The sequence below is a fragment of the Propithecus coquereli genome, unplaced genomic scaffold (assembly GCF_000956105.1).
Source record: "Propithecus coquereli isolate 6110/MARCELLA unplaced genomic scaffold, Pcoq_1.0 Scaffold157, whole genome shotgun sequence".
NCBI lineage: Eukaryota > Metazoa > Chordata > Mammalia > Primates > Indriidae > Propithecus > Propithecus coquereli.
The window spans coordinates 4,678,988-4,705,693 of NW_012140191.1; the positions used below are offsets into that span (position 1 = coordinate 4,678,988).

Genomic DNA, 26,706 nt, shown 5'->3' on the forward strand with positions numbered 1-26,706 from the left:
CTTAGCCATTTATGAGCACCTACCTGTTAAACTAGGTCTTGGACAATTTATATGTCTAGTGCATTTTATTTCATATTTATATTTCTTAATTCTTTATTTTTTTCTAGTTTTCCTTTTACAGGTATGAAGTATACATTTTTTATGGTACATATGACACCTGTATTTATTCAGCATCCGGACTAAAAATACTTAGTGAACACTCATTTTAATTAGACGATTTGTGGAAATTTCTATTCAGTTTATTTTATATTCTTGAATGAAATTTAGGAATTCAAAAATATTTATGAACAGCATAGTTCTCTGGTGATGTACAAAACTAAAATGCTCTTTAAATTTGTCATTGTAGAAATTGAATAAAGCACCATGATACCAGTTTATGCAAACACAAAGTTTGCTTAAACTACAAAATTGAATCCAGGCAGACAAGTTTTTACAGTAAATTTCAAGGCAGACTAGTTGATGTCTAGAGTTAAGTTTAAAGTGAACTGAAAGATGCTTCATTAGTGGTTTCTGTTTTCTAAGGCTTTTCACACATCATTTACTAGACAAGTAAAATTTTTAGAGCCATTGTCTTACTAATATTTGAAAGATAATATAAATTTTCACAAGACCCAAGAACCTGGAAATACCTAAGAGAACCACACTAGAAATAGTTTCAAGAAATATGGTCTTCTGCCTTTTCTTGTATGTCTTTACTTCCATTAAAATCCAACTTTTAAAGGATATCTTATGTATATAGTAGTTTATATTTAATCAATAAACTCCAAGTATCTGTAATATTCTTAAAATATCAGTCAACACCCATTTTCTCCTATGGACCAGACGATGTTATTGTGCTTCATGTTTCCATCACTCTCTTTGTATTGTTCACTTTGACACGACATTTCCCAAAGATCTCATTGCCTCTGATGATAAGTTTTTATGCTATAGAAATAAATCTCGTGTATCAAAGAAGGTACTGAAGATGAGAAATCTTTTTGGTGCCATCTCCCGGGTTCTCTTCCAGAATTTGGCCTAGCACTTTACTTCTTAGCCATAGGAGATGCTGAAATATTCCTGCACCTCTATGGAAAAAGCCTGTGATCCTACAAGAAGTGAGAACCCTATAGCCAAAGTGGAAGTTGAGTCCTTGTAAGACAAAATTTTCTACTCATTTTTTCACAAGGTGTTCCCCCTTGGAGTATGATAGCCTAACCTCAACTTCCAGGCTAGAGAGTTGGAAGAAGCTGTCAGAGAGAGTATCATCTACCTTAAAGATGTGTTACCATCCCGAGAGTCCTGTCAAAACTCACACTACACCGTCTTTTCTGTAAGGGCAAACCCCCAAACACCATAGCAACTCAGAACAGGCACAAACAAGAAGAAGCTAACATGAGGTTGCAGCATGCTGGACTGTGAAAGACCAGTTACAAGGTTGTTTATACTGAAAATCTTATTAAGCTCTAGGTTCCTGTTTCCATGGTGATTTTACACACTGTACAGACCTTTCTACTTTCATACCGTTTAAACAGCAAGGCACAGATTAACAAAGGAGAGCCATTTTAACAATTTCAAGTTCATTAGAGAGGCCTTAGACTTTAGCATATTTTTTATGCAAACTTTCTTGTTTTCGAATGTACATTACAGAAAAGATGAAATAATTCACTTTGTGTTTCATCTTTTACTATGAGCTTAATGAGGTGGATAATATATTATACCATATTTTCATAGCCCTACAGCATTATTGTTCCTTACCCACTCATGTTTTTCTTAGATGCAACCTTCTACTTTTTCTAATTGTCTTTTTTTTAAATATTAGAGCACTCGGATGAAATACAATAGGCAAGAAGGTCCATGATTCCATTAGTTTCCCAGTCTGAGACACAGATGGAGCTTTCATTCTACCTTGAAGCTTGTTCAGTTTCTATATTTTTAGACATATATTTTCTCGGAAGATGCTAATTTGATGTTTCAAAGTTCTCTATCGTATATTTCTGGTGTCCCAGAAAACATGTTTGTGATTTTTTTTTAAAAGAGTAACACATGTTCTGCGGTACATAGATTAAAGAACTAACATTCTCATGCTGTTTGCCATTTTAACTTATAAAAATGTCTCTTGATTTCTTGTTCTGATCATGCTAAATCGTAATATGCAAACTATTTAATTATAGGTTACAGCATTGGTCATGAAATGGTTATCCCCACACTGTGCTTCTGTGCTTTCTCTGGTGAATTTGACTAGCATCTTCTTCCATTCCACATAGCAGGTGTTTTTAAAAGACACTCTTCTTAAAGTAATATTGCATAAATAATAAACAACTGATAAATGTGAACCTTACCATACTACAACAACGAATACTTTATCCATTAATTAGGAGATGAGTCTTCTGTTTATCTGAAGCATGGTTGCTGTGTATACCCACATTTATACATGTGTATATATAATTTGGGAATTATAAGTTTTCAAAGAAACAAAATAAATAATAGTAAAACTATTTTGAAAACCATTTAATATTCTTTTAATGATTCAGAGATTTCAGGATCTTTTTGTCTCTGTAGATTTTCAATATCATTGGGCTCCATTGTGGAAATAGAAAAATAACTAAAGATGTTATTTATGGTATAGAAGTTGGTTGCTCTGTAGTTCATATTAAATAAATCTCTCATCAACTCTAACATTTATATTTACTTAATGACAGGGCACAAAGCCTAAGCTCTGTTTTCTAAACCCTGTTATGTAGATCTTGAAATTAGAATCTGGGTACATGGGAATTTAGTATTTTAGTGTTCTAGTTGCCATCTCAGTGTCCTTTCCTATATTCCATTTTCTAGGGCATTGCTTTTAAAAATATAAGAAACAGAATCAGGTAATAACAGTGAGAAAGTACATGTTTTATACTATATCACTTTGGAGATAACTATTATTTTTTGACATACTAATTCTGTTAAGTTTTATTATCAGGGTAACCAGTATAGAGTCATGTATCTTTTGACATGTGCTTTCTTTGTCTAAGGTTATTCATTTTAAGTAGCTTCTCATAAAGAAGAGTTTAAGTGAGCACAATTGTTTGTCACATGGTTTGTGAGAAAATGTTCCATTGGGTGAAAAGACACCATTGCTGACCTACAGTTTTTTAGGGTATATCTTTCTCTTTTGTTATTTAAATAATACTGTGAATCACTTTTTTTTTTTTTTTTTTTTAAGGAGGGGACAGTATTCATAGAACTCTAATGGTTTTTGGTTTTCAGGGTGAAAATTTTTGTATCCTGACTATGCATGCTACCTCGTGTTTCCAAGCCAAAAGCTTTGATGTATCGATGTCCCAGGTTTTATCTCGTATTAAAACTAAAGAAATATCTGAACATCTTTTTTCTTTTAAGACAGCTCATTTTTCCATGTATGTGAAGCCTTGAGGCTACCACTGTGGTGCTTCTGTGCCTATAGTTTGTTGCTAGTTCATATGTGCTTTCCCAGTGTTCATTCCCAAGGAAACAGAGGGGGACTGCTGTGTAGCTGTGGGTTCAGGCCAGCTCTTATGCAGCCATTCCCAACCATTCCAATTTTCTACAACTCTTCTAGCCTAGCACACTCTATGTATTTTACTTAGTCCTTAAAAAAAACTCCTTCAAGAGTTGCTGTGTATGAAGGTTTAGAACTCGAAACTTGTAATAGATTTACAAATGAAGCAGTTCACCTTCCAGTATTATCATCCTGACAGTGACTCAGATCATGTTTCATCGTGTACCAGGGAAACCACATACAATCTGTAATCTTTATTGAAATCCAAACTTAAGAAATCAGAACTGTCACAGAACTCTACCACCTAGAAGTATGCTGTCAAATGATATATCAGGAGACAGGTCGTTAAAAACCTATTCTAAGAATGTCAGCAAATCTTTCTAGAGGCTAGGAAACAAAACCTTGGATTGAATTTGACATCAAGTTAAAGGTTTAGAATGCCGTGGGATTTCCCAGTGTTCCCTTACACCTTGTATTCACCTTCTAAACCTGCTTTATCATCAATGCCTAAAAATTTAACTTTGCTTTACGTAGCCAAACTGTATTGATCACAGTAAGATAAAGCCACAGCACAATGTCAGGCGTGAATCAGCACTCAATAAAGGGAAGCTGCTGTTGTTACTGGGCATTGAGGATATAACAATATACAAACCAGACAAAAGTCTCTGGCCTCATTGAGCTTATATAATGGAGAGAGATGATGATAAATGCTATAGGAAAGGGAAAGGCTGGCCTCCTGTGGGAAATGGATGCTGTTTAGATAGTACTTCCTTTAGGAAATTTTTCTTAAGCTTCTTTTCCCCAGACACACACAGACAGACAGACACACACACACACACACACACACACACACTGTCTTTTCTCATAGCTGCATTCCTAGGGCCTGGCATATAATAGGGCCTCCAGGGAGGGAGGAGGGGTGGCAATGAAATCCTGAGGATTGTGTATAGAACTTGGAATGTGATAAGGACTTAATTAAAATCTTTGATGTGAGAGTGAAACAGGGTTTCTGAAAAAAGTTTGTTAGCAACATAAGGGTTAAAGTTGAGGAAAGAATGCCTTGTAGTGAAGATAATCAGAACTTAGGAAAAGATAAAGAGACTAGAGGAAAAGGACATATTTGAATAGAATTGAGAAAAGGCAGCTTGATCTATACCACCTAAATTTACAGCATAAAAAACAAATTTGGGGAAAGAGATAAATTGGATTGTTTTTTTTTTCAAGTCAAGATGGCAAATGGTACAGTTGAAAATAAAACAAGATAATGGAGAGACGGGTTTGGCTAAAGGAAACAATGGGCCAGTTAGACTTGTCTATATTCATTTAGAAAAGACGAGAGGAATATAACAAGTAGATAGGTAAGAACTAGGTTTCCATTGTTTACAACTCTGAAAATTCTGTACTGAGTTCCTTTGACTGTAGATGACGTGAAATGTAACATAAAAGGCTGGCCCTACCTTGAGAGGTTCCATCACGAAGCTCAATAATGGGAACACTATGTAAGTTTTCATTTTTAATAGTTTGGGATACAGAGGACCCTTTTTAAAATAAATACTTGGCCACCATTCTCACTCAGTCTCTTAATCCTCTTAGAGGAAGGCATCTGAGAGGTGAGTTTTCAGATTTTGATTTAATATTGGGGCTTATAATCACAACATTTATGAAATTCAGCAAAGTATATTAATGAACTATGAGTAATAGAACACATTCACATAGATGAGTCAAAATGACTATGTTATTTAAGGTGAAAAAATAGCCTTATGTTAACATACAGATTATAAGATGCCATTAACAAATATCTGAATATTTTAGCAAGTTTTTATGTAATATTGTCATTATGTATAGCCAATACATAGTTATCTTCTTACAGATGTGCCAAATACTGGTGTAAGCAAACCTAGAGTTTCTGACGCTGTCCATCCCAACAACTATCTCATCAGGACAGATCCAGAACAAGGGACCCTCTATTCACCAGAACAGACATCTCTACATGAAAGTGAGGGTCTGTTGTATTATCTTTTGTGTATTGCATTTGCTTTTAATATTTTCTTCTTGAAACTAAGCATCAGAAATATATAATAAATGTATTTCCTGCTGGTTTCATTCCTGCAGGATCATTGGGTAACTCAAGAAGTTCAACACAAATGAATTCTTATTCAGACAGTGGATACCAGGAAGCAGGGAGTTTCCACAACAGCCAGAACGTGAGCAAGGCAGATAACAGACAGCAGCATTCATTCATAGGATCGACTAATAACCATTTGGTGAGGAATTCAAGAGCTGAAGGACAAACACTGGTTCAGGTAAGCTAAACACAATCAAGATCTTTATAAAGAAATATCCCTGTAGATGAACATCTGTTATAGGTATTTCTCATTAAAAATAAAACCAATATGTACAATTTTTAATTTAGTGAATGGATAAAGTAGCAAAATCATTTTCTATTGTTTCAATTATGATGTTAAGGAATTTTTAGGCATGAAACCTAAAACTATGTTTCTATTAATTAGCTCCTATTAATGAGTTCTGATAAATTTCTAGATGTAATAGAAAACCAGAGTCTAAAAACCACAGGTTTAGCACAGGGAGGGGAGTCCAAGGAAGTGTAAGAGAACTGGATGGAATGTTTTAGTCCCTGAGGAGTTATCAGTTTTTAAAATAGTACTAGAGCTAAAGTATGCTATAAAAAGTCCTGGAGGGCAGAGTACTATTCCCACACTTACATAAAATGGGACTAGCCCACCCTAATCAAAATGTTTACTTTCATCACTGGAATTGTTCTCTGAAAGCACATCTCATTTACTAGGATATAGATATTCTTGCTTAAAGAAAGTTACTGTATAGATGTATACAGTATATTCATTCTGTTAAGTTAGGGTTCTCTAATTAAATAGCCAAAAAATGACAGTGCATATGTGTTTATAAAAACTCCTTAGCGCCTTCCTCGTTGCCACTTCATTCCCATCATTCCACCAGCATCTGCCAGTATTAAGAGAAGCAGTAGGAGTCCTGTGTGGCAGTACCCAGTGAGGGTAACCATCTATCCAAATACCCCCGTCATTTCTTTGGAGCTGAAAAATACCAAGAGATCAAAGAAGTTTGGCGGACACTATGCTTCTGTTAATGCGATACAGGAAGCCCTGTAGACACACACAGCACTAGGCCAGGGTACCTGGTGCCAAAGGAGAAACACAATATGGCTTTGGCACTTTTGCTCAACAATTTAGGGGAAAATTTAAAGTAATTTGAAATATTTCTGTATTAAAACAAACACAGATACAGTAAATGAATTTTTAAGCTGACATGAGAAATCTTGTGCTTGTGACAAGCTCCTTCATGCCGCACCCACAATTCTCAGATTATACATTTACTCCTTTGCTGTTTGGGATGCTTTGGCGGAAAAGCTGAGGGGCTTGGAGCAAATGCCTATGGAAGTTCATCTGCTTAGGTGAATTTCTATGTCGGCAGGTCTGAAGTCTCACTTCTGAACAGCAATTACCTTAACTATATAAATTTTTTTCCCCTTAATAGTGATCTTGTTACCCCCTTTTTTTTTTTTTTTGTAACTTAAAGCAAGTTAATTTTGTCCTAGAGCTGAAGAAATTATGTTGCAAGGGGGTCTCTAAGACTTAATTTACATGTAGCCTAGGCAACACATTCTCTGGCTGTCTGAACCAAGTGTCATTTCATTTTGGTAGTCGCTAGTTATATGTGCACTTTTCTTACTGTTAGCACTATTATCTCCCAACCAGGCATTTTAACTTTCCAACTATCTACTTAAATTTTAAACCCCATTTTTCTTGTCTCATTGTTTATTTACCATCCTCTTCCCTCCCTCCATCTTCTCCTTTCCACAGCTATTACCCTCCCAAAATTGTTGAACTTGAGCACATTTGAGGTCTCAGAGCAGGTGTTTCAGCCAGCCCAGTTGCTGTGACACCTGGAGGCAAAGCACACATCCTCTCAGGACATCTAAGGGTGTACAAAGTCCTTATGTGGTCCCTTCTTCTTCTCTTACTGCCCTAACTAAAAGTAGGTTGGTGCTGATGGCAGCTAGACTCTAGCAACCACGAAGGAGATAACAGAGCATCCTGGTCCTAGTCCTGGGCTTGTAACGCAGGGCTCTAATGTGATTTTTTGTTTTGTTTTGAGATGAGGTCTCACTGTGTTGCCCAGGTTGGACTTGGCCTCAGCCTTCTGAGTGGCTGGGACTACAGGTGTTTGCCACTGTGCCCAGCTCTAATGTCTGTTTTTATTTCTCAGCCTACTTTCCTTTTCCCCATACCTATCCCCCTCAGGCCACTTCTCTGGTCCAACTCTCATTGTTTTTCATTGTTGGACAGCATCAAGAAAGGTATGACACACCTACCATGTTAGCAGGAATCACAGATTTATAGTAGAATCAGCCATGGCAGAAATGTTCCTTTTCCATTCCAGTCTTTTCCAGCTGACTAGGCCAAGAATGCAACAGAGACTGGAGCACTCGTCCTGCTGGAACAGATTTTTGGGGTGCCTTTATTTGCATCTCTTTAAATCCACGAGCTCATAGATCAGAGGAGGTAAAAAGAAGTGGCTGAAGTCTGTAGAAGCCACACTTGATCTAAAGAGACAGATAAATTTGGCAAAAGCACCTGTCCAGCCAAGCTGTCCTTGAAGTAAACTTACAGGGAGAACACTCGACCCAGGCTTGACCCATGAAAGAGTAAAGACAAAACAATTATAAATACTCCTCCAGCTACACTTAGACTGATGTATTCAAATTTGTTTGTTTGTTTGTTTTACATAAATGCATTACCTTGGCCAAACTTTGACTCACAGGGAATGAAGTAAGTACGTTGTTCTAGTGACCCTTCACACTCATGAGTTATTTGTAGCACTTGGAATAAAACATTTTATGTCTTTTGAAAAATGCATAGGCAAAAGGGTAAAAAATGCAGAAACAAAAAAAGGAATATTAAATGTCTTCAGTCTTTTTTTACTGGTTGATTTTAGTGTTCGGATTAAACCACAAAAAAAAAAAAAAATGTAAAACAAGAAAAGCACCATGAGGAAAAATTAAGGTCTAGCTCTAAAGCATAAAACGGAAAGGAAACTTAAATGCCTAAAATAAATAGCGAATTCCCATTCTGTAGTGAGCTATGTGTTTTTGGTTTTGGGGTTTTTTTTTGGTTTGTTTGTTTTTTTGGTAATGACAATAAACACAAAACCCTGGATAAACCCATTCTCTTTTTTCCCCCCTTTCATCAGCCATCAGTAGCCAATCGGGCGATGAGAAGAGTTAGTTCAGTTCCATCTAGAGCACAGTCTCCTTCTTATGTTATCAGCACAGGCGTGTCTCCTTCACGGGGGTCACTGAGAACTTCTCTGGGTAGCGGATTTGGCTCTCCGTCAGTGACTGATCCCCGACCTCTGAACCCCAGTGCATACTCCTCCACCACATTACCTGCTCAGCGGGCAGCCTCTCCGTACTCACAGAGACCCGCCTCCCCAACAGCTATACGGCGGATTGGGTCAGTCACCTCCCGGCAGACCTCCAATCCCAACGGACCAACCCCTCAGTACCCAACCACCGCCAGAGTGGGGTCCCCGCTGACCCTGACGGATGCACAGACTCGCGTAGCTTCCCCATCCCAAGGCCAGGTGGGGTCGTCGTCCCCCAAACGCTCAGGGATGACCGCCGTACCACAGCATCTGGGACCCTCACTGCAAAGGACTGTTCATGACATGGAGCAATTCGGACAGCAGCCGTATGACATTTACGAGAGGATGATTCCACCTCGGCCAGACAGCCTGACAGGTGAGTACAAGGTGACCGACCATGCTACATAAAGCCCAGTGAGGAAATCTTTCATGCAACTGTAGGCGAAACAAAGAATGATAATGTGGGAAAAGCTCATGTTTTTATCTCAAAATTTACATTAGCAACTTCAGGTTAACCTGTCTTTCAGGCTCTGTGATTATTAATGTGTGAAATTATGTACATTTATATCCACAGAACTCTTTTGCAATGGATATGTTTTTTTCTCCCTCAAAATATTAAGGCTTAAAATACACTCTTTTGCATTTTAGAAGAATTGGTTGGCATTCTAAGCTATTTATTGATTTTTTTTTTTTTAATGAAAGATTTTTTCACCAGCCAGGCCTACCCTACACATATGTGTTATGTTAAAAGAATATCAGAATATATCAGAAGACATCAGAATATCTCTTTAAATATTTAAATTTTTTTCTTTAGAAATGCTTTGGTAGTATAGACTAGAATATGAGTTTCACCCCCTCCTGCCTTGATTTTTGTATCCCAATGCAAATTGAACAAAGCTCTTATGAATTACCTTTAAATGCCACTTGGATTAAATCAGAAAGACGCCAGATCCTTGATATTGTAGCTGTTCCCTTCAGGGTTTTATGGAGGGTTCCCCCCATAATGTAAAGAAGTTGTACTTTTTAGTAAAATGAAATTTATCTTTAATTAGTGTTTTTAAATTATATTTTAAAAGTAACATACAGAGTAGTAAAAATTAAAACTATACAGGAAAATATGAAATCAGGAGTGAAAGTCTGAGGCTTCTCTTTTATCCTCACCCAGTCCCATCACCAGTTTATGTATCTTCGGGAATGTTTGTTTGCATACATGAGTAGATATGTTACATACAAATGTGCATGCACGGTTTTCTTTTATAGTGATGAGATTCTATCATATGTATCTTCCATACCTTGTTCTTTTCACTTAATATGTTTAATAACGCTACCTCATTCTTTCTTAATAAATGCATAGGATTCCTTTTTTATATTAAATACATATATTTAATCATTTTCCTGTTATGAATATTTAGGTTGTTTGACATTTTTAGCTGTTAGATATGATACAATACACATTTTTCTTTCTGTATATTTCACTTAGCTACTAGGATAATGATGGGATCGTTTCTTAAAGTAAAATTGCCACATCAAAATTTATCCTTTTTTTTTTTTGCTTTTTTTTGGAGACAGGGTCTCACTTTGTTGGAGTTGGGGTGCAGTGTTGTCATCATAGCTCACTGCAACCTCAAACTCCTGGGCTCAAGCAGTCCTCCTGCCTCAGCCTCCCAAGTAGCTGGGACAACAGGCATGCACCATCATGTACAGCTAATTTTTTTATATTTCGTAGAGACAGAGTCTCGCTCTTCCTCAGGCTGGCCTTGAATTCCTGGCCTTAAGCGATCCTACTGCCTTGGCCTCCCAAAGTGCTAGGATTACAGACGTGAGCCACTGCACCCGCCATATATGCTTATTTTTGCTTTGACAGATATTATTGAATTGCCCCAAGAAGGTTACATGGATTATATTTCTGCAAGCAATTTAAGAGTGTGCCTGTTTCCCTACACCTTTACCAGGACTATATATTGCAAGTTTTTCATCTTTGGCAATCTGGTAGATAAAAGTTATACCTTATTGTTTTAAATGGCCCTTACTGAGTTATGACTGAGGTTGAAGATTTCATATGCATGTATATTAGGCATTTCATTTCTTTTTTTATTTAAACCACAGGTTCAGGTCTTTTGTCTATTTTTGTCATGTGTAAAAGCCTTGTATACTTGAGATAAATTAGTACCTGGTAATATACTTCTCAAGTATTTTTTCCATTTTGTCATTTATCTTTTTATTTTGTTTTAATAGTTTTGTATAGTGAAATTAACATTTTTATGGCTTCTTTGGAGATTTTTCTAATTGGATAATTTTGCACAAAGAATTTATGTTGAACTTGATTTTGAGCTCAGAGAAATTCCTAGTGAAGAAACCACCTCCTTTTTATTCACCCTTCAGAGGAGTGTGTTTGGCTTGGGTATTTTCTAGAATATATGAAAAGTATGCAGAAAAGTGATGGAGGAATCATGTATGAAATCCTGCCTTCTGAGGAAACTTTAAAAAATTAATAGTTGTGAGGACTTCCATATTCTATTTCCCCCATGTGTTGTTGGGCAGAACAGCTATGCAGAGACCTGGGCTTGTAGGAAAATGAAGTGGAGACCCAGGGCAGCATATAAATTACTGTCTCTATGTTTAGCCCCGAGAGGGCTCATAACCTTTTGTTTAAAAAGTTTGTTTCTCCGTTTTCTATAAAGGGCCAGAAAGTAAATGTTTTAAGCTTTGTGGACCATACACTCTCTGTTGCTAGTTACTCGGCCGATGTATTGTGAATGCAGCTATAGGCAATATGTAAACAAGTGAGCATAGCTGTATTCCAATAAACTTTATTTATGGACACTGAAAAAAAAAGCTTGTTTCTCTGACAGTGCAGGTGAGATTAGACTTAATGTTTCAGGAGGGGGGCGGGGAATTTTTATATATATGAAGACCTAGCCTCTCCCTGGCTTTTTATTTTCCAGAAATACTGCAATCAGTCTTCTAAAGAAGCAAAGGGTTTCTGTAAATGGTTCTAGGGGAGCTTTGCTGTCATCTGCCTGCCCATTTATTGTGAAAGTGGATCCTAATTCGTGAATTCCTTTCTTTTACTCTAACTTTGGAAAATGGTGTACCTCTCATTGTATTTGCTGTTGTTCTTGATTTCAATGGGTTAATAGCCTGCTAATTGATACACCTAAAACAATATTTTGTTATATATTCAGGGACTTGGATATTTGGTGGTCATAATTTAAATGATGATACAATGTATATACAAATGTAATACCTCCCACAGAAAAAAATATATACTCTAAAATACTCATTTCAGTATAATCATAGAATGTCAAGAAAAGTTTTGATTAGATAAGGAATCAATGTTTGAAAGATAAATTTATTTCTAATGTCTTTAAAGGTTTTGAATCACATGGAATATATCACTGTAATAGGTAAACAATAATATGTATTTGTGGAATTGCAAATAGAAATTATTGGTTGGGCAAATAATGTTGTGGAGTATCAGTGTGTTCCATTATCTGGAGGGAAGGGTAAAGTTATTAAAAATCTGTGGAAATGCTTCTGCAAAAATTATTTCTAATACCAATTATGGAGCATTATTACTTGTTTTCCAGTTTCAATGATATTAAGTTATAGTGGGGTTTCTACACAAATTTGTTTTACTTAATCTAAAGAGGCTATGTACTGTAATTTTTTAAATGCTAATCTGCAGGACTGTGTACATGTGTTTTTTTTTAAAGGCATGAGCAAGTAAACAAAAATAGTAACAGTCATTGTGATATTATTCAAAGTGATTTGTAATATCAAGAAAGTGCTACATTACACTACGGTTCTAAACCTTTTATTTCCCATATTATATTATTATATAATAATTTTATAATCCCATAATAATTATTTTCCAGAAATACTGCAATCAGTCTTCTAAAGAAGCAAAGCTTTCTGTAAATGGTTCTAGGGGAGCTTTGCTGTCATCTGCCTGCCCATTTATTGTGAAAGTGGATCCTAATTCGTGAATTCCTTTCTTTTACTCTAACTTTTCATAGTTTTAAATGGTAAAGAGCTCATTTTGTTACCTTAAAATCATAGTCAGTGTTTACAGAAGTTCTTATGTTGCGTGAATTCCAGTGAGGAATCCAGCCAGATCCTCATAGCATGAGAATATAACATTCTGGTAGTGGTGAGGAATGCTTTGTCTTATTTCACATCACAGTGGGATGGTGGGAGCGTGGGGGCATGGCCGACATCGGGCTGGCTTTTGCCCAGGTGTGAATGATCTTCAGAGTCTCGCACTACATCAAGAGTGTTTTTTACTTTGTTGAATGTTACACTAGCACCTCATATTGATAAGGTTATGGAAAACTAGATACCTTCACCTTCCTGCTGCATGTCACCACTGAAAAAAACAATGCTTATACTTTTGTTCAAGATACTCATGGGCTCCATAAAGAGATAGAGCCTAGACTCCACTAAAAAAAGAATGAGAAATTTGCCAGTGAATAAAAGGTGAAATCCTCAAGAGAGAATTTTACAATAGCAATCACAATATCATCTTTAGAGATAAGTTGGCTTACACAGACCCTTCCCTGGCAGGCTAACTTGATGTTTGTGGAGCGCCCTGAGTTTGATTTCTCACATCATATGTCATTGATTCTCGAGGTATAGCTGTATCCATTGTTGAGTGTGTAATGACAGAGCACTGGCTTGTGGTCTCCTCTCAGCCCTACCAGGAAGTAGCTCTCCGATGGGGGTGAATCATGTTTTCTTTTGGCCTCTCAGTTTCCTTGGTTTTGAAATGAGAAAGTGTGTCTGGATAATCTCCCAGCTTTAAGACTGTATAAACCTGAGATCTTCCTTTTAGCAAGTGGGGAGCCAGTAGCTGAAACCCATATTGGTTCATTTAGTTTCTTTCCCTGTCTCTTTGCTGTCCAGGATAGGTAATAATCATTCACTTTAGAAGCTTTATGTATTTACTAACTTTTTTGCCACTCCTCACTGAGCAACATATAATTATCACTCACATTCAGGCCCATTTGCATTTAGTTGTGATTTGATAAACTGAGCTAACAGGATGGGTACGATCCTGTCTTTTTATAATTAGTTACTATGTTAATTAATTGCTATTTTTTATAAAGCAAATATATGCTGACTGACTTGATATGTTCATGCTTTCTTTTGCTCATATTTGAAAAGTAACTTTAGTTGGTATTCTTACCAAGTTACAAATTTTACTTACTAATGATGAAAAATCATAAACTTTGAGCATCATAGAATAGAATATGCTAATTCACTCTTTTTAAGAATATATTTGGATTTGAAATCTACCTTTTTATCATGAAAGTCCTGTGTGTGTAATTTGCGTAAAAATATTTTAAATATTTTAATGTTCATGTCCTACTAACTTTGTACTTTTCCTTTATACTAGAAGGAAGGTAAACAAGAATCTGGTATGTGAGTTCCTATAAAAAACAACAGTTTTTCTTTTTGATTTTTTTCTTGTAATGAAAGGAAAAATACAGCAATAAATAGAAAAATTGTATTTCATAATATTTAATAAGTGTTTTTAATTCACTGCTAATATTCCAAATTTTGTAGTATAAAATTTTCAATGTTTTTCTGTAAAAGTTATATATGAACTAATAGGCGTATTTCCAAACCACTCTTAAACATTAGCCTTTACCAAGTACATCATGTAGGCGTTGTCTTAGGTGTTGGGATTTAAAGAGGCATGAGGTGGTGGGCCCTCCCTGCAGAGACCTGATCATCTGCTTAGTGTGACTGGCGGGTCTGGAGGGCAAGGAGAGAATGGTGTGAACCATATAATAATAGAAAAGAACATTCTTTATTTGGTCACCATCATAAAATAGCTTATGATTGGGGATGAATTTCAGTGTTTCAAACCATTTAATAATTTGTTGTTATTTTTGTTAGAAAATTTACTTTTATCTTGCTGGCAAGAGAAAGTTTCATTTCAGAAGTGTATGTGAAGTCCTTTTCACACCTGGCATCCCTCTTTTGTAAAACTTACTGGTTTTGGTGTTCAGACTTAACGCGTGGTCCTGTTGGTTAGAATTTTAATTAGGATTTATGTTTTTAACCTCACCATGATTTTCTCAATTCATAGTGATGTAATTTTCCTGCCTCCAGGCTTACGGAGTTCCTATGCTAGTCAGCACAGTCAGCTTGGGCAAGACCTTCGTTCAACGGTGTCTCCAGACTTGCACATCACTCCTATATATGAGGGGAGGACCTATTACAGCCCAGTGTACCGCAGCCCAAACCACGGAACTGTGGAGCTCCAAGGGTCGCAGACGGCGTTGTATCGCACAGGCTCAGGTGGGCATCAGCTCTGGTTAGCTGATTTCCCTATTTCACAGGCCTGACAGTGGAAACATTTTATTGAGATTGGGTTCCCTGTTAGAAAGAAATCATGTTGCTGATTTGGTTGTCAGATAGGCAGCTTGATGGTAGATCAATAAGCAGTAAAGCAGAAGTTCATTTAGTACCTATTTATAGGTAATATATTTTTACCTTAGCACAATCTAATCAATGAACATAGTGATTGTACTGTTAATTCAGGAATAAGTTTGTAAAACTATAAATCTAACTCTCCTCTGGTTTGAAGCATATTCAATATAGAAAGGAAAGCCTTTGTTGGGAAATTTCTTTGTAATTTTTGTTGCTGAATAAGTTTTTGGAGAAAATCCATACATGAGTTACTTGGCTGTCATTGATTTACCTTGTATGGATCCCAAGTGTATTTGGCATTACCCTTTCTTAGGTGTTGTACTTCCTCTGAATACTTAAATGTGGAACGTGAAATAGATATCCCTTGTGATGGACTCAAACTGGGACAGGCTGCAGTAGCATCATTTATAAAAACAGGGAGCTGGGGCATCACCCCTTGTACCCACAACCCTCACGTTTACACTACACCGTAACAAGGAGACAGCAGAGGCTGCAGCCCACGGTGCTGTGAGCTGCCAGGTCATGCTTCAGGGCTGGCTCGTGGAATCTCAAGAAGCAGCTTCTTTTTTGAAAAAAAAAAAATATATATTACAGATTTATTAAGATGCCCACAAATGAACTCCAGGTAGCAAAGATAAGCCCTCAAAGGCACAGCTCTAGGAGACATATTTCCCAGAACACCAGGAGGGAGAAGGCTGTGTTTGGATGGGTTCTTTGCCAGAAACTGACTATTTGGTTTATCGAGGGATTTTTTTTCTGACAGAATGCACCAATTTTTACATTAGTGAAAAAGTATTTCACTTGTTCTTATATCTGTAAACTGAGGAATTTCTTTAATAGGATTAAGAAATAGAGAATGTTAAAATCTTTATAAATCTTTATAAATGTGTAAAGAATATGTATAGTCATTGGAGAGATAACTGCTGCTATAATTAGTAGAGAAATGTTAAATACGACAGTGTATAGTACCTTTATATGTATTATCATGCAGTAATTTATGGGAGTAGCTATAGAACAGTTTGATACATTAATCTTCTTTCTCTCTTGTGAATTAGATTATCTGATGTTATCAAGATCCACAGGTCTAGAAATAAGATGCATAGTAGGCCTTCTTTATCTGTGGGGAATATGTTCCAAGACCCCAGTGGATGACTGAAACCACAGATAGTACCGAGCCCTTATATATACTATGCTTTTTCCTATGTATTCATACCCGAGATAAAGTTTCTTTTATAAATTAGGCACAGTAGAGATTAACAACAACTAATAATGAAATAGAACAATTAAGTAAAGTAAAGGTTACTTCAAAACAAGCACCGTGATACCATGACAGTCAATCTAGTAGCCAACATGGCTACTATGTGACTAACAGGTGAGTCGATCTACAGTGTGGATACGCTAGACAGAGGGATGATTCACATCCCAGTGGGAATGGAGCTGTATGCACCAGATTTCACCATGCTACTCAGGACAGTGTGCAGTTTAAAACTTATGAATTGCTTATTTTTGAAATTTTCCATTTGATACTTTGGACCACAGTGGACCATGAGTAACCGAAACCATGGAAAGCAAAACCCCAGATAAGAGAGGACTACTGTATAACAAAATAAGTAATTTGTGTACACTAAGTTTAAAATTTTGATGGTTTCAGTTATTTACAAATTTGAATAAATATTTTGTTTTTATCACTAAAATGAAATTATGGATTTTTTCTATTTTATCCTTTATCTCTAAGATTGGTTTAATTCTTTTCTTATATTTCTCTTAGAGTTTTAAGTTATGAATCTTAGTGAACATATTAAAACCTATTATATAAGCAGATTTATAGTTTTATTTTTATTCTTTCTTGCTAATAAAATTGATGAAATAGTATTTGTGTATATTAAAAACTTAGGTACCATTTTTTAGTGCTCATGAGCTAGATTCGTAAAATCTGAAAGCAAGCAATTTGTATAATTGCCAAAAACTATAGTCCTTAAAGTTAAAAATATTTTACCTTTAAAAAGAGAGTGATCTCATGGAGAGCATACTAATCTTTTTCAAAATGTTGACTTTCTAGTAGGTATTGGAAATCTACAAAGGACGTCCAGCCAACGAAGTACCCTTACATACCAAAGAAATAATTATGCTCTGAACACAACAGCTACCTACGCGGAGCCCTACAGGCCAATACAGTACCGAGTTCAGGAGTGCAGTTATAACAGGCTTCAGCACGCAGCCCCGGCTGACGATGGCACCACACGATCTCCATCGATAGACAGCATTCAGAAAGACCCCAGGCACGTACCAGTTAGGAGTCTCCAGAATGCTGTAGCATTACAGGAGTCAACCATTTCCTCCATTCTGACTTTTTAAATTGCCAAGTCTATTACAATCTCCGTAATTGCTTATCTCTTTTAACACTTCCAGTTGTATTCCAACTATGTGGGTCATTGAGGTTAATTTCATTTTAAAGATAGATTTCTTCTTTCCTTGCTTTAATAACAAGTTAGAGCATGCACAGATCTGTGGGAATATTCGTAGCATTCATCACTGAAATACTTCACCAAGGCGAACTACCTGGGTTAGCCTCTTAGTAAGAATTGAACAAAAGACTTTGAAGGATCATTTTACCCCTTTTCTTTTATCCTGACTTCTTGGATGAGAGCTTCCGAAAATTTATGTTATTGTTCTAAAGTGGGAAAGAGCAGTGTTGTATACATTTTGGATTATTGGTCAACACAACATAGAACTTTTATTAACCAGGTGCTTTGAAAAGCTTTCTGACATTTAGGAGAAAATGGTTTACAAGAAATTCTTATATCTCATAATCAAAAAAATATTTGGCAAATAATAGATGTTTCCTCTTTCTAATTTTGTTTGGTCCTGTAGACAACATTTTTTATTAAGATAAGTGTAAGTCATTTAATACTTGATTGATTTTGAAAAATTAGCTTTGTCTTTAATGAAAGTCATTTAGAATATTCAGGAAATAAGGATATTTTGAAACTAAAAATTTTTATTTTTAGGTTTATTTTGAAAGGGTGAAATTGTCGCTAAATTTTAAGCAGCTGCAGTGTTATTTTAAGGCATGTATGCAAGATTTCATTCACTCTTCGCCCACAAATAGTTGCTTCACTGGAAAATTGTTATTAATTCATTTTTAGCCACCTACCAACTTATTCTAATGAACATGAATTAAAATGATAAATGAGGTTTCGGTTAAAACAAAATAACTAAAGGTACTTTAGAGTTGAATGGAAAGTCCACTCTTCACTAAAACGACTTCACCTATTCGTTTTTATGCCTAAAATTCTTTAAAGTTTATACATATATTAAATTTGGTTCTGCTATTCCTGGTTTGCCATCTTTTTGTCATTTTTAAGGATTTTTAAAAATAATTTATCTAATAGGACCTCCAATATAATTGTCAAAAATATTCTCACTGATGTTTTTTCTTAAAATCCTTAAAATGACAAAAGATTAAGGTGCCCAAATGGATGCAGAAATTCTCAAAAGGGTTTTGAATTGTAGGTAATTGAGATCATACCTTGGCTAGGCCTGCAGAGAAAATAATAGCTACCTAGGAAAGCAGGGAGGTGTTATTATTTCATTGAGTTTAATATGTGTCACTGAAGACTTTAGTTTTGACCTCTGAGTTGATTCACTTTGAACAGGGATTTCATGTATGATAATATACTTCAGCTATTTATAGTATGATAATTTCATAGTCTAATGCATAAAACTGTTATGGCTAGCTTTGATTATGTGGAACTTTACTGATAATGCATTTCATAAGATGAATAAATGATTACCTTATCATGGTACCTGCATTTCTTCTAGCTGAAACCACAATTTAGGTAAATTTGAAACTTGGAAATTTGAAATTTCCAATTCAGGTTTCCATCTCAACTCATTTCCCTTTAGCCTAAAGAATTTCCTTTAGCCTTTCTCATGTTGAATGTCTGCTTGCAACAAATTCTCTCAGCTTGAGTTTATCTGAAGAAATGTTTTCCCAATTTATTTATTTTCTTTTTTTAAAAATTTCAGAATATTATGGGGGTATAAACATTTTGGTTACATATATTGCCTTTGCAATCTGAAAATATTTTTATTTCACTCATTTTTAAAGTATATTTTTGCTAGATACAAAATTCAGAATTTACAGGTGTGGATTTTGTTTTCTTTCAGTCTTTAAAAGATGTCATTCATTGCCTTCAGACCTCTATTGTTTCTAATGAGAAATTAAACATCATTTGTATCATTCTTCCTGTTATGTAATATATCTTCTTTCTGTCTGCTTTTCCGTTTTCTCTAGCTTTTAGCTGTTGTACTCTGATGGGCGTAAGTGTGGTTTTCTTAGCATTTAACGTGTTTGGGGTTCGCTGAGAGTCGGTATGTTGGTTGATTTTCAGTCATTATTTCTTTAAATTTTTTTCTGCCCCAAACTCTCTTCTCCTTCTGGGACTCCAATTAAACATATTAGATCATTTTATTATTTCAAAGATTACTGAAGCTCTGTTCATTTTTTTTAAGTCTTTTTTTTCCATGTTCTTCTAATTGGATATCTTTTATCAATGTCTTCAAATTTAGTGTTCTTTGTCCTATAGACTCCACTCTATTGTTAAGCCCATCCAAATATAATTTTTCATTTCAAATACTTGAATTTGGCTTTTCTGATAGTTTCAATGTCTCTGATGAGATCTCCCCATCTATTCATTCCTTAGATGCATCTTGTTCTGTAAGTCTTTGAACACATTTGTAATAACCATTTTAAATTACTCCTGATAATTCCAATATCTGGGTTGTCTCTGGGTCTGTTTCTGTTGGCTGCTTTTTTACATCTTTGTAAGTCGTGTGTTTCTTGTCATGTCTAGCCTTTTTAAATTCTCCGATGACTATTGTAGATGATACATTATAGGGAATCTGGATCACGTTGCATCCTGTTGGGGTGCTGAGTTTTGTTGTGGTAGATAACTAAATTACTGGCAGATCCTTTTGATCCTGCCCAGATTTGTTTTCTTCTTTGTTAGGTTTATTTCAGATTGGTTTTAGCCCTAGAATCTGGTCTTTACTCCTAAGACACGGCCTTTGTGGAGTCCTGACTAAATTCCCAAGGTGCTCAGCAAGGTCTGCACTCTGTCTGGGCTGGGAATCCAGCATCGCCTAGTACCTGTTAGCTCTCAGTCACGCAGAAGCCACTCTCCACCTGACCCGCACGTGTTTCCACAGATGCGCAACCCAGTGTTCAGCTAAGAACTGTGTGCGGTCCACACACAAACCTGTAGCATCACCTCCGCATAGCTTCCCTGTCTCCCTGCCCTGCATATTGTAACCACTTTGTGATCCCCCAATTGCATTGTCTCCCCCTCAGTTCACTAAGTCTATCATGTAGTACTTGGGCTCAGCTTCCTGTATCATGGTCCAGAAGGTGGCCCTAGACAGAAAACCAAGTAAATATGGGACTCCCTGGGTGTTTCCTACTCTCAGGAATTACATTCTTGTGTTGCCAGTTTTCCAGGGCCTAAAAACAGTTTCCTTATACATTTAGCTCAGTTTTATAGTTGTTTATGGCGGGAAGGCAAAATCCAGTACCAGTTACTCTGGCATGGCTGGAAACAGAAGTCTGGGCTTAGGTTTTAATGAAGCAACTCCTGGCAGGCCTTGAAGCCATCCAGCCAGCCCACGAATTGATAGCAGTTTTTCCAGGGTAAATTTCTGCTGAACTTGAATCAGGGTTGGAGCTGAAGCCAAGCTAGCCTAATTGCCCAGCTCAGCTGGAGCCCACACTTTCTGTTACCTGGCCCTCACAGCACCCAGGGGTGTCAGGAAATCTTGACCATCACTGTCCCATTTAAAGAGCACAAAAATGTGTATTTGTAATGATTGTGAGTCATCAAAGAAAGATTAAATCCACTCCTTACACTCTTGTTAATTACAACATAGATTCGCATAACAGGCTTTAGACAGATTTTCATCAGAAATGGTTAACACAGCTTCAGTGCATAAAAGGAAAACTATTTGTTACAAAGAATGCCTCTGTTTAGAATAGCTCATTTCTTAGAGATGATGAAGATTAATAAAACATCTGTATCATTAAATTATATAAAGCATTTTAATATACATCATCACAGCCAACCTATAAAAAAGATGGAAGTGAAAGTTTTATTGTTCCTATTTTACAGATGGGGAAACTGCATCTCCACATAATTAACTGGCTTTCAAAATCACATAGTAATTGAAGGACCTGAGACTTAAACCTGATCAGTCTAGCTCTAAATCCTGTGCTTTTTCTTCTGTGTTATCCCACCTCTCGACATTTGCTGTATTCTTAATGTCTATTGATGGCATTATCATCCAGCCTGTCCCCCAAGCCAGAATCACCATCTCAACCCTGACTTCAGGTTTTAGGTCATCCGGCTGCTGTGCAAAGAATGGATTAGGGGGAGGGGGTCATATTTGAAGCAGAGAGAACATAGAGGAGACTGTTATAGTGGTCCAGGCAAGACAGAGAAAATGGATGGATTTGATGTATATTATTAACGAATATTTTGGAGATCGTTGACAGAACTTACTGATGAATTAGATGAGGAAGATAAGGGAAAGAGAGAAATCAAAGATGGCTCTACTTTGTTTTGAGTAACTGTGTGGATTCTTTTGTGGATAGTGGTTAGTCTCCTTGCCACCAATCTGTTCTGATTCCAGTACATTCTCTACTTGGCCACCAGAGTTATCTTCTGTGTAAATGTGACCATGTTGCATGCTCTCACTCTCCTGCTTCAAAACCTCCATCAGCTTTCTGTTCCTTATGTGTGGGGACACACATAGACCAGCTGGGTTTCACTGACTTCCACCACTTGGTTACTAATCCTGAGTTCCTTCTCTGTATCTAATGTCATTTAATAATGCTTACCTCATGGGCAGCAGTAAAAGGAAATGAGATAATGAATGTAAAGCTCCTGACACAATGCCTGATGCAGGTGTTGCTCAATAAATAACTCAATAAATGATAACTTGTGTTATTGGGATTAAGACTAAACTTTTTAGTTTGGCATATAAGACCCTGTACATAAATCCATGTCTTATTCAATATTTGTATCTCCAGCACTTACTACAGCACCTGTAGCATAGCAAAGACTGGTTAAATATTTGTTTGAATGGGTGGTGTGTACTTGTGTGTGCAGATATGTAATGACATGCCCTTTTGCTCTAGTCTAGCCTTCCCAGACCAAGAGAGACTCTGGGCTTTAAAAACTGGGTGATTGAGTACCACTTGGTTGTTAATTTTGAAGGTGATTTTTAAAGGTTTACTCAGTATTCATTTATTATTTGATTAAACAGTTTACTTCATCCCATAATCAGAGTGCGTATTTATTGTTCTATGAACCATTTTCTAAGAAGCTATCTTCGTATAATATAAGCATAAATTTACATTTAACAAGGATTCCAAACAGTAAGTCATCGAATTACATCAGAAAATTCTGACAGTTGCAGTTTGGGCAACAAAGACCCCATCTCTATTTAAAAAAAATGAAAAATAAGAAAATTAGCTGAACAAGATGGTGTGCACCTGTAGCCTTAGCTACTCAGGAGGCTGAGGTTGGAGGATCGCTTGAGCTGACGAGTTTGTGGTTGCAGTGAGCAATGATCATGCTACTGCACTCCAGCCTGAGCAACAGAGTGAGATCCTGTCTCTTTAAAAAAAAAAAATTCTGACAATTTGATGTTACCCGAAAAAAGCAAATTATAGGAGTATATCTGCATAGTATGATTATGTACTCATTTTACCAAAAAATGGTATAGCATAGTGGTTGAGGGTACAGACTCTGAAGGCAGACTGCCTGGGCCCAGATGTTGCTGTTCAGATGTTGTTCTGCTGTTTACTAGCTGTGTGACCAGTTATTAAGCCTGAATAGTGCTTAACACAGAATAGGTGTTTGTGAACTATCGAGTGCTATTTGATAATAATCCAGTTTTATGAAAAAAATTCTGTACCTACATATATGTATGCATGTTTGTACATATATATATTACAATTAGAAAATATCAAAAATTGTTTTCTCTGGATATAAGATTACTGGTAAAACATTTTTCCTTTTTGAAAATTTTCTACATTTCAGCCTTATAATCAAGAATAACCCTAAATATTGTTTCTTAAGAGTCCTCAGGCCCACAATATTTGTGATTTCTAGGCTGACACCAGCTCTGTCCCACCATCCTTCCTCTCTCCCCAGCATGACATCTCACTTAGCTAAAGAACACTTGTTTACCTTTGCCTTGTACCTGCAGATTTCTTACATAGGTAGGAAGACAAAATTAGAATCAGGAGGAGCAACTCTAGAGTGGAAAGTTACTCATGTTAAGAATTTCCTTTGTTCACTGAATCTTTTTCTATGCATCTGTGCATCATGATTTCTTTTAAGATCATAAGCATCTGGGCCTCTGCATATGTTCATCAGGGGAAAAAATATCCACATGTATTTATTTTTATAACTTTCAATTTTTGTCTCAGCTGAGGTTTTTTCCTTATAACAACTGTTTTGTTCAGTGTATTAGCACCAATGGGCCTTCCTTTCTGAAGCCATGTCTTTCTTACGTAGGGAGTTTGCCTGGCGCGATCCTGAGTTACCTGAAGTCATTCACATGCTGCAGCACCAGTTCCCATCCGTGCAGGCGAACGCGGCAGCCTACCTGCAGCACCTGTGCTTCGGTGACAACAAAGTGAAGATGGAGGTACAGGACACAATGCTGGGATTCGGGCAAGACCATACCTTTGCATTTAGCATCAACATGCTTATGTGTTTAAGAAATTACCAGACGTCATTCAGAGGCCTTTTTAAAGGGATATTTTGATAGCAAATACTCTTACTTCTTAACTATGAATTTCAATATCTCTCAGGAAAAAGTAGGAGGAATATATTTCTTGGAGTGCCTTCAGCATTTCCAAATCTTGCGTCTACTTCATTAGCTTATTTGTAAAACATGAAGCAAAAATCCATTTAACCTGAATTTTAAAAATATTTTCAAAAAGTCTATTAGGTAAAAATTGTAATAGTATTCATTGAACTCATGAGCTAGTGTACTTTATGAGGTTCTGGTCAAGATTGATGCCAACTACAATTAAGTGAAGTCACAGAGGATTTATAGCCATCACTAATACTGAACACATATGAATATTTTATTTTGGGTATTTATAGAAACATAACAAGTTATTGGTTATTGGTGAGGGTTCTGTAACATACAGATTCTTTTTATGTTTTAGGCCTTTTTCCTCCCTGCAATGTCATGTAGAACTGAAATGTTTTTCATCAGTTTAATATGCAAAACAACATACCAGCTACAGACCTAAAAGCGGATGTAATAAATAAAGCTCAGAAATAGTCAAATAATGTACTAATGAATTCACATATGGAAGAAAATTTAAGGAGTAACCTAGAGAACTAATTCTAGAAACTAAATGACTTCAGCCAAAAGTTCCAAGCCTGCATATAGCTTTGTTGTGTTTGTGCATTTGCACACAGCACTCCTGGAGTGAGAGCACAATTCCCTGTGTGTGTTCAGAGGGTTGGAGGAGGACTGTGCTGCCTGCACATGGACACGAATCCAGGAAAAGAGTTTCATCTTGGAGAGTGTCCTTAAAATTTATAAAAGATGTGTTATTTAGAATAAACAGTGGCTTTTAAAATGATCTGGAGGTACCCACATCCCATGATCTCTCCATAACAGACTTTGTTTGATCACTGATTGATTAATCATCACATGTCACTTAGGCCTGGTACCTAATATTTTTCATTCTAGGTGTGTAGGTTAGGGGGAATCAAGCATCTGGTTGACCTTTTGGACCACAGAGTTTTGGAAGTTCAGAAGAATGCTTGTGGTGCCCTTCGAAACCTTGTTTTTGGCAAGTCTACAGATGAAAATAAAATAGCAATGAAGAATGTTGGTGGGATACCTGCCTTGTTGCGACTTTTGAGAAAATCTGTTGATGCAGAAGTAAGGGAACTTGTTACAGGTAGGTATAGAATGTGATCTGGTCCTAGAGGAAATGTTGAAAACAGTCTAGACTATGACCTTGTATAGTGGCATTGTGGAAGAGTTGGAGGTTCTAGGTAATAGATGATGATACATAGATAGCGCTCACAACTGTGAAGGCTGAGTATAATTTAGTCTAATGATTCAAAAACCATTTGCAGTGCTGCAGGGTCAACTCTATTAGTATCAGTTATTGTACTTATTAATGCCTAAGTATCAGCTAACAGATGTCTTGTTCATGGAAGACTGAATACGTCATTTTTTATTATGTATTCCATACTAATTCTACTTGTTTTAAATACACTGGCTCTCTTTATTATGAAAATAAAATATACTTAATAGATTGGCTGCCTTCCACTTCAGTTCAGCCAGTGTCTGAGTGCCTGTTTCTATTCCCAGGCACTTTGCTAAGTTTCAGGGATATAAAGATGAATAAAAGCCATTAAGTAGCACCCAGACTGGGGAGGAACACTGTGGTTCTGTGAATGTGAGGGAAATATGGCCATTAACTCACTCAGTATATGTTGCATTGGGAGCACAAAGAATGGGTAGGGAAGTTCCTGGATGATATGAAACCAAAGTTGACCTAAAGGCTGAGGAGGCACTGGCTGGGAAACAGAGGAGGTCCTTCCAGTCGCAAGCTCAGAGCCAGCATGGGATATGGCAGCAGAGCTACGGGCAAGAGGGATCTGCTGTGTCATAAAACTTACTGAAGGGAAGCAAGGGTAGAGAGAGATACAGGCTTGGTTTAGGGAACTTTTACAAGGAACTTAGTGGCCCACACGCAGTGGAGACACTAGAGCATGGCATGGCCAGTTAGGGATTTTAAATGTGTTCTTCCAGCAGGCATCAAGGCAGAGGCTGATTTGAGGGACAAGCCTGGGAGGCCTATGAAGAAGTCAGCAGTCCAGCGATAATAGCTTGAGCTATTTCAGTGATAGAAAGGAGGGGTGGGGTTGAGAAGGAGAAACAGAGAAATATTCCGTGGTCTGGGCATGACGGTCAAATGTGGGGAGTGAGAGGCAGGGAGGAGCGAATGGTACCTTGAGGGTGCGGGCAGTTCAAGAGTACTTGAGGTTGAGATGGAATAACGACTCTGCAGGAAGACAAATGACTGACAGCATTTCCTATAACAGAATTCAGGGAAAATACTAAGGATTCGTTGGCAGAAGAGTGGTTAAATAAATTGCAGTATTCACGCAGTGAAACCACACAGGTGTTGAAATTAGCCCATTAGCCATTCACCTGTAGTCCCAGCTACTTGGGAGGCCAAGACAGGAGGACCAGCCTGGGCAACATTGTGACAACTCATCTCTAAAAAATAATTTTTTTAA

At 36.8% G+C, this 26,706-nt stretch overlaps 1 protein-coding gene across 1 annotated transcript in view; it reads left to right on the forward strand.

Moving 5' to 3' along the window:
* The window catches only part of PKP4 (plakophilin 4), a 227,550-nt gene that overhangs the window by 163,409 nt on the left and 37,435 nt on the right, over nucleotides 1–26,706 (forward strand). Inside the window, exons 5-11 of the mRNA XM_012640776.1 lie at nucleotides 5,370–5,501; nucleotides 5,612–5,802; nucleotides 8,747–9,296; nucleotides 15,041–15,229; nucleotides 17,421–17,640; nucleotides 23,941–24,073; nucleotides 25,139–25,352. Coding sequence (XP_012496230.1) covers nucleotides 5,370–5,501; nucleotides 5,612–5,802; nucleotides 8,747–9,296; nucleotides 15,041–15,229; nucleotides 17,421–17,640; nucleotides 23,941–24,073; nucleotides 25,139–25,352 — 1,629 coding nt within the window. The remainder of the gene's footprint in view (nucleotides 1–5,369; nucleotides 5,502–5,611; nucleotides 5,803–8,746; nucleotides 9,297–15,040; nucleotides 15,230–17,420; nucleotides 17,641–23,940; nucleotides 24,074–25,138; nucleotides 25,353–26,706) is intronic.